Source organism: Sciurus carolinensis, chromosome 2 (genome assembly GCF_902686445.1).
Source record: "Sciurus carolinensis chromosome 2, mSciCar1.2, whole genome shotgun sequence".
Classification (NCBI taxonomy): Eukaryota; Metazoa; Chordata; class Mammalia; order Rodentia; family Sciuridae; genus Sciurus; species Sciurus carolinensis.
This window is the reverse complement of record NC_062214.1, coordinates 24673316-24685591: the sequence shown is the minus strand read 5'-3', so window position 1 is coordinate 24685591 and position 12276 is coordinate 24673316. Positions and strand designations below refer to the sequence as shown.

The 12276-nt window shown below is 65.4% G+C and overlaps 1 protein-coding gene across 1 annotated transcript in view; it reads right to left on the bottom strand.

Annotated features, from left to right (window-relative positions):
- The window catches only part of Nol4l (nucleolar protein 4 like), a 107100-nt gene extending 96364 nt beyond the window's left edge, over positions 1-10736 (bottom strand). The window contains exon 1 of the mRNA XM_047542567.1: positions 9943-10736. Within this exon, the coding sequence (XP_047398523.1) occupies positions 9943-10263 (321 nt within the window). The 5' untranslated portion in view covers positions 10264-10736. The remainder of the gene's footprint in view (positions 1-9942) is intronic.
- Between the last annotated feature and the right edge of the window lie 1540 nt (positions 10737-12276).

Sequence of the window (12276 nt, the reverse complement as noted above, 5' to 3'; positions counted from 1 at the left end):
CACCCACAAGGTGAGGAGGACAAGCGCAGGGAGTCCTGCTCTGAAGTCACAGGACGCCATGCCTGTCCTTGTCTTTCCTTCACGTGCCCAAAGGTCACGTGCGCTGACCCTAAGAGGCCAGTGAGCGCGCGTCTCCCTTTCACAGAGGTAGAAATGGAGGTCTGAGCTGAGATGAGGCTTGAGATGCACGGCTGGGGGTGACCAGGACCTGAATGGCACGGTGACCCTGGGGAGCTGACCCTGACGCCCTCCTAAGGCCAGCTCCTGACTGGCCAGCAGGACCGCCCCCTGCAACCCTTCGCTTCCGGTCCCCACCCCAGACCTGTGCCCTGGGGTCTGAGGGCCGGGACCACGCGGTGTCCTGGGCGAGCCCTTGGTGCGGAGTCTCCCTCTGTCCTGCCACCCCAGGGCGGTGACAGTGCTGCAGGACAGGAGACTGGCTCAGGGAGGCTGAGGCTCAGTCGCTCCCTAGGAGCCACGGCGCTCAGCTCCAGGCCCCCCAGGCTCACCCAGGAGCTCAGGGCTGCTTCGGTGGCCTCGGTGGAGACTGGGAATCAGAATCCCGATGGAAGCTCCCTTCTACCCAGGGCTCGAGGGAGACGCTCCCCGAGAGCCCACAGTACCTCAGGGGGACACAACTGAGGCCCAGAGAGGGGCAGTCGCTGCCCAAGGTCACACAGCAGCAAGCTGCACAGCCTGGACTGTCCCGGCTGCCACACGCCCCGCCTCTGCGGACCTGCGGGGCCTCAGCCGGTGCCGCCCCGGCCCCTGGAGTCCCGGAGGGTCTCCATTCCCCATGGAGCTCCCACCCGAGCTCTGAGCCAGCTCTCCCCGGGGTCCTCTGTCCCCCTGGCCCAGGCTTTCTTGTCACCCCACAAAGGGCCTCAGAGGAGGCTGACAGCTGTCTGGCTTTGGGATCTTGGCAGGGAGGAGGGGGGTCCTCTGAGATACCCCAAGATGGAGCAGCAGCCCCCATCCTGTGGCCAGCCTGGTAGACGGAGCTTTATGCCACCTTCCCAACTATCCCCTGGGGTGCAGGTTTCATCACCCTATGTATGGAAGGGGTCAAAGGATCAGAGCACCCAAGCCATTTGCCCAGAACCACACAGCCAGTGGCAGAGCTGGGCTCTAAATGCAGGTCCGTCACTGGCCCTGTAGCCCTCCGGGCCTCCCTGTGGTGGCTCTGCCCAGTCCAGGGCCCCTGCTGCCCAGGCAGACCCCTCTCCAGACCCCTGTGAGAATGGCGGTCCCACTATAATCATTCCACAATATTCTCTCCTTCAGTTTTCCCATCAACCCTGTAGGGGAGGGACAATCCGAAGAAGAAACAGTAGCTCCAAGTGGCTCCCTGGCTGTGCCTTGGTTTGCTAACCTGTAGAATGGGGTCATAAGAGCCTCTCAGGGTGCTCCAGCACCATCAAGACCATAGCCGGGACTCTCAGTCACCCCCAGTCTGTCCTGAGACAGGCCCCGAGGCCCGAGAGCCCTGCCCACCGGCATCCAGGCAGGGCCTGCCTCAGCGTCCCTCGGCCCAGGGACGCCACGAAAACGATGAGTCATCCCTCCGAGCAGAGGCCTCTCGGAGCCTGTGGGGGTCCCAGCAGGCGGGAAGGCTGGAAGGGGGCCCTGCGCCTGGTGACTCCCAAGCTGGCCCCCCCTGAGGCTGAGTGGCCAGGCTCTCCTCCGGCCTCCCACCGCCACTGGCCTTGGGGACACCTCTTGGACTCTACCCGCCAGATCCCGCCCCCGAGCTTTGTCCCCATCTGCCATGAGCCTGCATCTCCTGCTCCCTACACCCCGTCTTCCAGCTCAGAGTTCCAGGGTCCACTGTGACCTCAGCCCTCCCTGGCCCTTACCTCCCGCGTTGCCCAGTCCCAGCCGCTCCACCTCTTGTCCCGCAAGGAGACCAGCCTGCACCTGCTTCCCCCTTCCCCCCCCGGGATGCTTCCCGGGCCCTGGTTTTCCTTCTCCAGATCCGTCCCCTCCGGCGACAGCACCCTGAGTTTCCCTCTGAAGCCCAACTCCAGCCTCATCTCTGACGCCCACAGGGCTCCCTGCTCTCTGTGATGGTGACACACCAGCTCCTCTGGTGGTTTTCCAGACACTTCTCTTCCGTCAGGCCCCAACCAATCCCACGGGCTCACCCCTCAGGCCCCTGCAGGGAACGGTCTGCGGACACGCTTCTCCCGGAAGGCCAGCCCAGGGCCCTTCCCGTCCACCATCCCTCACCTCCATTCCCACCCCGAGGGAGCGAGGGAGCCTAGGCCCTCAAGGTCAGGTTCGGGGTCCTCCCTGAGGACTGCCCGACCTGCTCTAAGGCACCTGCTACACCCACTTCCAGGGGGAGCTTTCAGGGCGGGGCGATTCTGGGCCCTTGGGCTACAACAGGGAATAAACAGACCCCAGCCCTGGCGCACTCTCGGCCTTGGGGAAGACAGGTCTGTCACCTGAGCTATTCAAACAGATATCGTGTCAGGAGCTGATATGGGTGACAGAGAAAAAATCAAGCAGAAAAAGATGGGAACAGGATCTAAGGGGCCCAAGGTGGTCCTGACTGGTGATCAGGGAGCCAGCTCTGAGGAGGTGATGTTTGAGCAAAGGCTTCAAGAGGGAAGGAGGCCAGACACGCAGAGATCCTGACAGAGTGATGCAGCTGGGGAAGGAGCCAGTGCAAGGGCCCTGGGGCAGGACTGGGTTTGGTGTACTTACAGAACAGCAAAAGGTCAGGACGGGTGAGGCCAAACGCGTAAAGGGAGAGTGGAGGGAGGGAGGACAGTGCACAGACCCTAGGGAACCTGTGCCTCTTGCCTTGAGTGAATGGGGGCCTTGGCGGGTTCTGAGCAGAGGAGGGGGACAGTATAATTTGCTTTTTTAAAGTCTCCGGCTGCTGGAGTGAAGAAGGAACTGAGGGCCAGCGTGGACAGGGGCCCAGTGGGGGGCTGAAGCCGCTGCAGGGCGAGCAGGGCAGGGGCAGCAGCCCTGGGAAAGTTCCAGATGAACTGGAAGGTGGAACCAACAGGATCTGCTGTGGGCGGGGCGGGGGAGGGGAGGAGGAAGGAAAGGAGTCAGAGGGGACTCTGCTCAGGGCGAGGGCACAGGGCAAGGGGCAAATGAGGGGCAGCTGCAAGGTCTGGGCTCTGCCCCCGCATGGGACTCCCGCCTGGCTCTGCAGCCCGGCATCGGGCGCGGGCCCCGCCTGGGTTTCCCCACCTGCAGCAGAGGAGCTCCAGGCGCCGGAGCCGAGGACTGAAGGCTGCAGGGCGGAGAGGAGAGGAGAGGGCCCGGCCTCCCGCCCCTGCCACCGCCCAGGCCAGGTCGGCCTGCGGCTGCCGGGAGGTGGGGGGCAGGGCTGCAGGCGGGCTCTGCTGAGCATGGGGAGGCTGGGCCACCCTGCTGCCAGTACCCAGAGGCCCTCCAGGGGGCCCCAGACAGAACCCCGGCCTCCCCGCCCCGCCGCTCCGCAGTGGGGAGGTTCCCTGGCCTCCCCGGTTCTCCTCTACCTGGCAGGATCCAGGGGAAGCCAGGCGGCAGGACCTGGGAGGGCGGGGACCCCGCCGGAGAGGTGTGTCCCACCCCGCGTCGCCGGGACCTGCCGTGGCCGGGCGGGGGTGGGGCCTGCGGGTGAGAGGCTGATTCTACCTGGCAGGTGTCTCCCGACCCCTCGGCTGCCCAGCACGCTTCCTGGCACCAGGGAGGAGCTCGGAGCGAAGTGACCCGACCGATTCACTGCCAGGTGTTCCGGGAAGACCCCAAATCCCTAGGGAACCATCGCTGCTGCCTACTGTGCACCTTGAACTTGGCTGGGTGCTTTATCCCCACTGTCCCACTTCATACCCAGACACCCTTCGTCACCATCCCCGTTTTCCACATGAGGAAACTGAGGCACAGCCAGATCCCAGGCAGCTCACGGTTCCTAAGTCGGGCTCAGGTCGGAGATCTCTGCCCGTATTCAAACACTGACTTTCTCACCCGTCTTATGAAAAAAATATGATCCTCAGCTCCATTTTATAGATGAGAAAATCAAGGCCAAATTGATAAAAGGACACAGGGTTGGGATTTGAACCTACAACCCTGGGGCTCCGAAGCCCAAGCCCTTCGCCGCCCCTCTACCTGGAAGAGCCATCTTGTAATGAGGCACAGCAGCAGCAGGCGGTCACCCAGCCTCCCTCGGCTCCTTGGCGTGATCTGGGGCTCGGGGGCCAGGCCTGGCTTCGAGGTGAGTTGGCAGGGTGACCTTGAACGCCTTGTTCCACCGCCATCCTCCAGTGACAGCAGAGCCTTTTCAGTTTGCCAAGAAATGGGCCTCGGGAGCCCCTTTTCCAGATGGGGAAACCGAGACTCGGAGAAGCCAGGCTGGCTCCTTGCCCAGGGTCACGCCACAGGGCGGAACCCTGAGAATCCTGTCCCTTCCCTTCAAGTTCAGAGGCTCTTCTCCCAGAATGACCCATCCTCCCCGCCCCAGGGGATGTGGCTTTGGGCTTTGTTCTACCACCACAGCAAAGGTCATGAGCTGGGGGGGCCGCTGTCACGAGGCCGGGGCACCCCTCACTGCCCATCCCTCCCTCGGGACAGCGGCTCGGCTGACCCGGCCACGATGATGGACGCCCCGTCAGCACCCTCCGCCAGCCTCCCAGGCGTTTCCATCAGGGCTTTGCACACGTGTGCACACGGTCACACCCACAGCCAGGTGCTCCCACATCTGCCGACCCAGATGCGCCCCAGCCAGCGCGGGTCCCCTCCACCTGCCACACACCCTGCCCCGGCACGCGGCCCCGAGGTTCCCAGCCTGCCGGTGGCCAGGCGCAGGCTCACTCACGCCCACGCCGCCGTTCCTGTGCCTCCACGCACACGCACACGCGTGTCTGCCCCGGGCACTGCCCATGCACAGCGCTCCATCAATAGCACAACCTGGGAGAAGCCCCGCTTTGCCTGAGGACCTCGACCTCTGAACCTGGACAGCCCCGGGGTCCACGCTGCCCCAGGCCTCCAGGAGGCTTTTCAGGGTCCCCGAGGGACCTCCCTGCTTCCTCGACACCCAGGAACAGGAAGACGGGCTGTAGGGGCCACAAAGGAGGGGATTTTCACATGTTCCCAGCTGAGGAAGTACAGTGTGGGGCTATCACCCTGCCCCAGCCCCGGCAGTCACCCAGAAGCCAGAGGGGGCCAGGAAGGCCAAGCCTCATCGCCGGAGCATCGCCTGGGCTCCAAAATGTAGCCTCCCCAGACCCCCAGGACCAGACCCCATCACCCAAATTACACAGGCTTCAGCAACGGCAAGGCCTGCTCTTCCACTCACGAGAGAGCCAAATGGAGCCTCTGCCAACATCCCTGTCTACCTTTTCTGCAAAGTTCTCTGGAACTGAGAAGAGTAGTCCCTCCTCCTTACCCCATCCCATCCTAGGGAGCCCCAGGTAATAGCCTGTGGTCACGGACATCTTGACCAGAGGAATTCTTCCCGACTAATTCAGACTAAAGTGTAAAGGACTGAAAGTCTGTTGTGAAGGAGGTACACTTGCAAATTGGACCGCGTGGCAAGACACCTCTAGGTCTGAAGGGAAATACATCCAAGGAGGTTCCTGGGCTCAGAGACAGCCCTGTCTGTTGTGTGGCTCAGAGGGTGTCTTACCCTCCCCTAGCCTCAGTTTACTCAACTGACAGATGGCATTCGTCCCAGAGCTGACTGCAGGGTGGCTGTGAGATTGTCACAGCTAGTGCACAGCAGCTCCTCAGCACAGTGACAGGCACCACAGTAGGTGACTCAGAGATGGTCGCTGTGGTGATGATTTGGAGAAAACCAGGAAACACTAAGTATTCAGCCGAAGGTCGCAGCGTACATGACAGCGCTAAGTCAGGCCCTTGCTGCCCAGACCAGCGGCCGCAGGTGCCAAAGGTTTACACGGAGGCTCTGGGGAGAAGACTTAAGACTGTGAAAACGCTTTCCACTAAATGAACGCTGTCTGCAAACTGGGAAAAGACCACCATTAGTCAATTTGGCCAGTGGAACACCTGGGGTCCAGCTTGCAGAGGCCTGGGGTTGAGAGCAGAGCCGGCCAATCACAGAGGTTCCCCTTGAGGAATGGGGCTTTAATGGTGGGTCTCCTGGCGTGTGACAGGCCCCCACAGCGGAACGCAGAGACCCACGGATGGAGACCTACTCTCTCTCCCTCTCTCAAGGCCTCAGTTTTCCCATCTGGAAGATGGTACATTTGGGCTCTGAACAGCTCTCCAAAGAACCTCGGGGCTCTGGTCCTGGGAATTGACAGCTCTGGGTCCAGGGTCCCAGCCCACTCTGAGAGTCCAGGAAAAAGGAAAGCACTGGTTCGCTTTGTGGGTGACATTGGAATGGAACTGGAGGGTCTCTCCTCCAAGGGTCTGCTTCCTCTGCTCGGCAGCCCATGGTGGCCGGAACAGGCCAAACACAAGAAACAATAAATCCTAAACAGGCTTTGCCCAGCCAGGAGGCCCCGGCTGGCTCTTGTCATAAAAAGATCTTATCCCCATGAGCGCCCGTGGAGGACTCCGCCCTCCTCGCCTCCGTCTTTGGCCTCCACCTTCGACTTCCTGTGACAACCTGCAAACTGAAGACCAACTTGCCTCCCCCCACACCTGGCTTCTCCCCGACCCTGGCCGCCCCGCCCCCCCACGGGCCCCAGCTGCAGGAGGCCCTGCGGACTGTAATTCCCTGCGCCCTCCTCTCCACCCAGGGCCCGTCCGGACAGATTAAGCCTTTGTCACACACACCCAGAAAAGCTCAGGGCCAGATGGGACAGGACAAGTGGTGTCAGATCATCGACCCGCAGCCGGCCGGGACTAGGGAAGGGCCTCAACCACAGCACCGCATATGGCTCTGGGGGAGGAAAGGGGGCCCGGGGTGGGGGCAGCCAGAGAGCAACAAGGAAGAGAGATGACACACCATGGCCACCCTTGGGACCGAGGCCAGGAGCGGGGCAGCTGGATGGCCCAACTCCCACAGCCCCTCTTCCCTGACATTTTCCCGCCTGCCTGCCCTCTCTCCAGGGCGTCCTTATCACATCTTCAGCTAGGACCGCCTCTCCCTCCAGCTGGGTGTCCTAGGAAGAGGCACTGAGTCACACTCAGCCCAGTCGCCCAGTGCCCACCACAAGGCCTATAGGCGACAAGCAAATGTCTTGCACAGAGGTTTATGGCCCAATGACCTTCACAAAAATCCACCCAGGACAAAACTACAGGATCTCTCCCAACTGACATCGGAGGCAATGACAACTTTAATTGTGCGCTTGTGTGCATGTGGTGTGTGTGTGCGCACACTCCCAGGCCAGGGAAGGTAGGGAATGTCCTTTGCACCTTTCAGAGAAGGTCCCATTCAGTCCCTCCCAGGAAGAGGCCATGACTGCCCCAGAAATCCCAGCAGGATTTGTTTCTCTCGGGTCAGTGAAAAGGAAAATGGAAATATAAAAAGAATAACCGAGCCCCGGGAAGGGACTTGGGGATGGGGGCGGCAGGGCTCCGCCATCTCTTGGGGCTGGCTCTGGTTGGCTGGGCAAGTAGCAGGTAACTAACAGGCTCTCTGGGGACAGCAGGCCAGGTGGGCCAGCGGGGGAGCTCGAGGGGCAGGCTGTCACAGGAGGGCAAGTCTGTTGTGTTTGTCCCTCCCAGCAGCCTGGGCTGGGAGGCCTGGGTCCCCTTCCTCCGCCTCCTAGGCAGGTGGTCTCTTGGGGAGGGCTTATTATTGGACTGAGAGCCATCAGAGGCTGCCAGGCCCCGGCTGCCAGAGGCAGGCTGGGCGGGTCAGCTCGGGCCTCAGGAAGATCTGAAGCTAGCAGCTGGGCAGGGGAGCCTGGAGCCCGGAGCCCAGGCTTAGGGACCCAGTTTCAGCATGTGGCTGGCTAGGTGGAGAGAGGTGGCCTCTGCCTTGCCAGCTGTGTGGACAGGGGAAGCACAGACCGCCTAGCAGTACCTACTCCCTAAGGGATGGTTGAGGAGCTCAGGAGCCAGCTGCCAGGTGTGGGGTCCCCACCCTACTCCAGGAGTGGGCGACTGGGGGCTCCTGCCCCAGGCTGAGAAGGAGCCTCAGCTCCTCCTGGAGGGATAAACAGGTTGAGGGGTGGGTGGGGCACTGGCCTGGGAAGCCCTGAAGGCAGAGGGCACTGCCTAGGGTAGGGGGCCTGGACCCGGCCGACCACCTGGTGGGCCACTGACCTGGAACACGCCACCTTCAGGCAGGGGGCACTGCCTCGAGATGGGGAGAGCCGAGGAGGGTACCAGACTGGCAGGGTGGTGAGGGCTGACCTCGGCTGGGGGAAGCAATGACCCACCTCCCCGGATGAGAAAGTGGGCACTGATTTGGGCTGGGGGAGGGGTCCTTGACTCCATCGGAGGAGGGGACAATGCCCCAGACTCCCTGGGCATGGGGGAGAGTCCCGATTTCGGCCGAGAGCTCTTGGACTCGCGCCCGTGGGACACTGCCCCAGCCACCCCTCCGGGAACGCGGCCGGGGCGCGCCCCTGGGCCCTGCCCCCTGTTCCCCGTCCGGCCGGAGGCGGCAGCGGCGCAGATGGGCTGCTGGCGGCCGCAGCGGCAGCGGCGCGGTTATCAGCGCTCCTCGCAGATGGGCCGCCCGCCCTCCGCGCTCGCGGCTCCCCACTCCCCGCGGCCTGCAGCCCCGTCCCCTGGGCGCGGGGGGAGGCGCCTCCGGATCTGCTCCCCGGCTGCCGCCTCCCTCCCTCGCGGCCCTCTCACCCCGCGGGCCGGGCCGGGCGGCCGCCGGAGGGGGAGGGGGAGGGGACAAGTGCACTTTTCGTAACGACCGAATCAATTGTGTGTGAAGAGCCCGCTCCGGCCGGGGACAGGGCTGAGCGCGGGGCGGGCGGGCCGGACGGGGGAGGAGCGCGGAGGGGGGAGCGGGGGAGCGAGGGAGGGAGGGAGGCCGGCGCGGGGCGGCCCCGCTCTCGCGCTCCGGCCGGGCGAGGCCGGGAGGGAGGGGGCAGGGAAGGAGGCGAGCCCGGCCGGGCCGGGCCGGGCCGGGGGCGGAACGCACTCCTGGAGGGTCTCGGCGACGGAAAGTTCAAAGCTCAGCAGCGCCCGGGGAGCGGCCGCCCCCCCAGCCCCCACCCTCTGCAGAACAATGAGGTCCCGGCGGGGGAGCCGCGGGGCCCGCGCCGCACGCCCTCTCCAGGGCGCCCCGGGCCGGAGGGGACGCCCCCGCCCGGCCGCCGGCCTCCTCCCTTTCGGCGGCTGCGGTTCCCCGCCCCCTCCCCCACGCCACCCCGCCCGGACCGGGCCGGCCCCGGGGACGGGGGAGGGGAGGGGATGGATAGGTCAGGCCGCCCCCGTCCCAGGGAGGGGGCGCGAGGGGCCCGGGGGGCGGAGGGGCGCCCCACCCACCCGCGGGAGGCTGCTCCTGCGCCAGGCTGCGGCTCGGGCCGCCCCTCCCCGGGCCAGCGCCGGGTGGGGTCGGGGCGACAGTGCCCGGGCTGGCCCCCTCCGCGGGCGCTGGGAGGCCCAGCGGACTCCCCGTCCCGCGGCTGCCCCTGCCTCCCCACCCCCGCGGCACCACCCTCCACACACACACACGCCGCCCAGCCGGCCCGGGGGCGGGAGCGCGAGGCGCCCGGGACAGGCAGCCCCGGGGCGGGCGGGGGGGAGGCTCGGGCTTCGGAGCAGCCGCCTGCTGGCGGGGGGAGGGGACGGGAGGACGGAACACGCTGGGGTGAGCAGCCCGGGACAGCCCGCCCGGCACGGCCACGGCCCGGGCAGCGGCCGCAGAGGGGGGCAGGGTCGCCCCAAACCCGGAGCGCGGGCCAGGCAGAGCCGCTGAGCAGGGACGCGTGCGCCTCGGGTGGGCCAGACACACGGACAGCCCCGGGAATACACGTTCGGACACACATCCACACCCCCACCCCGCCCCCGCCCGCCCCGAGCCCCGCGGCGGGACCGGCCCGCGGCCGCCGCGCGCGCACTCACCGAGCCCGTCTTGACCGGCACATACACCACTTGGCCCATCTTGGGTTCCCGGCCGCTGCCCAGGCGGAAGCCCTTGGAGCGCACCCAGAACTGGAACTTGCCTTTCTCGCCCGCCGCGGGGCCGCTGCCCGCGCCGGTCCCGCCGCCGCCCTGCAGGACCTCGGCGATCCGCTGGTATTTGCTGCGTGTCACCGTCTTGGTTTTGGCCGAGTCGCCGTAGGTGCGCAGGCACCAGTCCCGGAACTGGCGGCCCAGCTCCGAGTCTCCGGGGCTGCGCTCGCGCTCCCAGCCCCCGCGCAGCAGCAGCGTCGGCTTCGGCATCCTCCCGCCGCGCCCGGCGCCCTCGGGGGCGGGCCGGCCACCGGGCCGCCCGGGGCTGGGATTGGGCTGGGCTGGGCCGGGCCGGGCTAGGGCGCGCCGCGGCCGGGGCTGTCCCGCGGTGTGGCTCCGGCGCGGCTGCTTGATGGGCGCGGGCGGCGGCCGGACGCGCGGGGCTGCGGCGCGCTCTGTCCTGCTCGGGCGGCGGCGGCGGCGGCGGCGTTGGCGGCGGCGGCTCCGGCTCGCCTCCTGCTCCGCCTCCTCCTCCCCCCGGCCGGGATGCAGGAGCGATGGAGGCAGCTCCGGGCCCGGAGGTGCAGAGGGGGCGGGCCGCCCCGCGGGCGGCCGGGGGAGGCGGGAGGCGGGGAGCGGCCCCGGGCGCGGGGAGCGAGACCGAGCCTGGGCGCGGGCGGCAGCGGTGGCTGTCAGCTTGCGCGGCTCATCCTGCTCCTGCTCAGGCTCCCGCTGCCGCTGCTCTTCCTCCTCCTCCTCCTCCTCCTCCCGCGCCCGCCTCCACCACGCCGCGGGATCCCACCTGTTAGAGCGGCGCAGCCTTCGCCGCCGCCCGCCCCCCCTCCCGCCCGCGCCCGCGCGCCGGGCCCAGCCCCCGCCCGGCCCGGCCCCTGGGGGCGCGGGGGCCGCAGCGCCCGCAGCCGCCGGGAGGGCAGCAGCCGCGGGCGCGCAGTGCCCAGCCCAGGGACCGCGTTCCATCTGGCCAGCCGAACCCGGAGCCTCGCAGGCCGCGCTCCGCCCGGACCCAGCGGTCCAGCGGGGAGTAGGGCACCGACCTTGGCCCAGCCACCAGCGTCCGGGTCTCCCGGGGTCGCCCTACCGGATTTAGCCCAGCCGGGGCAGTATAGAACAAGCTCCCCTGCGTCCCTCTCCCTCCCTCCCGAAACCGGCCTGATCTCTCTCCTGTCAGCCAGTGCCAGAAGAGCAGTGTTCCCCTGGGGAACCCCAAACCGCCACCCTTGGGCGCCCCCAAACTTCCTCTCCTTTCGCCTCACCCCGAATTCCCCAAAGTTTGGCCGGCCTGGCTTCTGTGGGTTCCACTGCTCTGGGGAAGCGCCACCATGATTCCCAAGGCCCTGGTCATACCCACAAACCCATCCTGGGACACCCTGCCTTCCCGGGTGCACCTTGGCCTAGAATCTCTTTCTGCATAAACTCAGGTGGCCTCACATGCCCCTCCTACCTGAGCGGATCTGAACATGGTAGAGCTGGCCCCCTCCCTCTAGTGAAATTACCAACATAAATAAAGGCATGGGCCAATTCCCCGGGGTTTCTGCCCTCCTTTCTTAACAGTTCATGAAGAATCCTTGCAAAAGCTTCTCTCCCCGTTGTCCCCTGGGGTCTGTCCATGTTCCCAGGCCATTCTTGAAGGCAAGTCACCACTCATGAGCTGTGCCCCAGATTTCGGCCAGTGAAACTACTGGCCCCCCCCATCCCAAAGTCCTTGGGGGTACAGTGTGCCATGCCCTGGCAACTGAGAGACAGAGGAGACACGCCCATTTTAGAGAGGAAGGGGGGGGGGCTTGGACTGACTTGCTCAAGGTCATGAGGAAGGAGGAGTGGGTTTCAGCTCAGCTCTGTCTGGCACCTGCTACCATGTCACACCAAGTCTTCCCCTGGCACCCTGCTGGGAGGGAGCCCCACACTGCATGTGCCTGGCTAGCTCCCCAGGGAAGACAGGGAGCCCCAGATGTTCAGGGCCCATATCTGACTCAGCCCTGTATTTCCAGGCTAGGGCCTGGCACACAGTAGGTGCCAATAAATGCTGGAAGAACCTAAGAGGTCTTCCAAGTCCCAACCTTTCCCTGCATTTTCACATAAGAGATTATTTTTAGATAATTTACATTTCCATGTTACTTTATATACACCGACAACTCCACAGTCATTTTTCCTCTTTATTTTCCCAAGAGCTCTTTTTGGATCCATGCTGGATGTCCCCTTTAAAGAGATGACCACTGTGGCTCGGAGAGGGCATTGTATTACCTAAAGACCACTAGTCTGGGG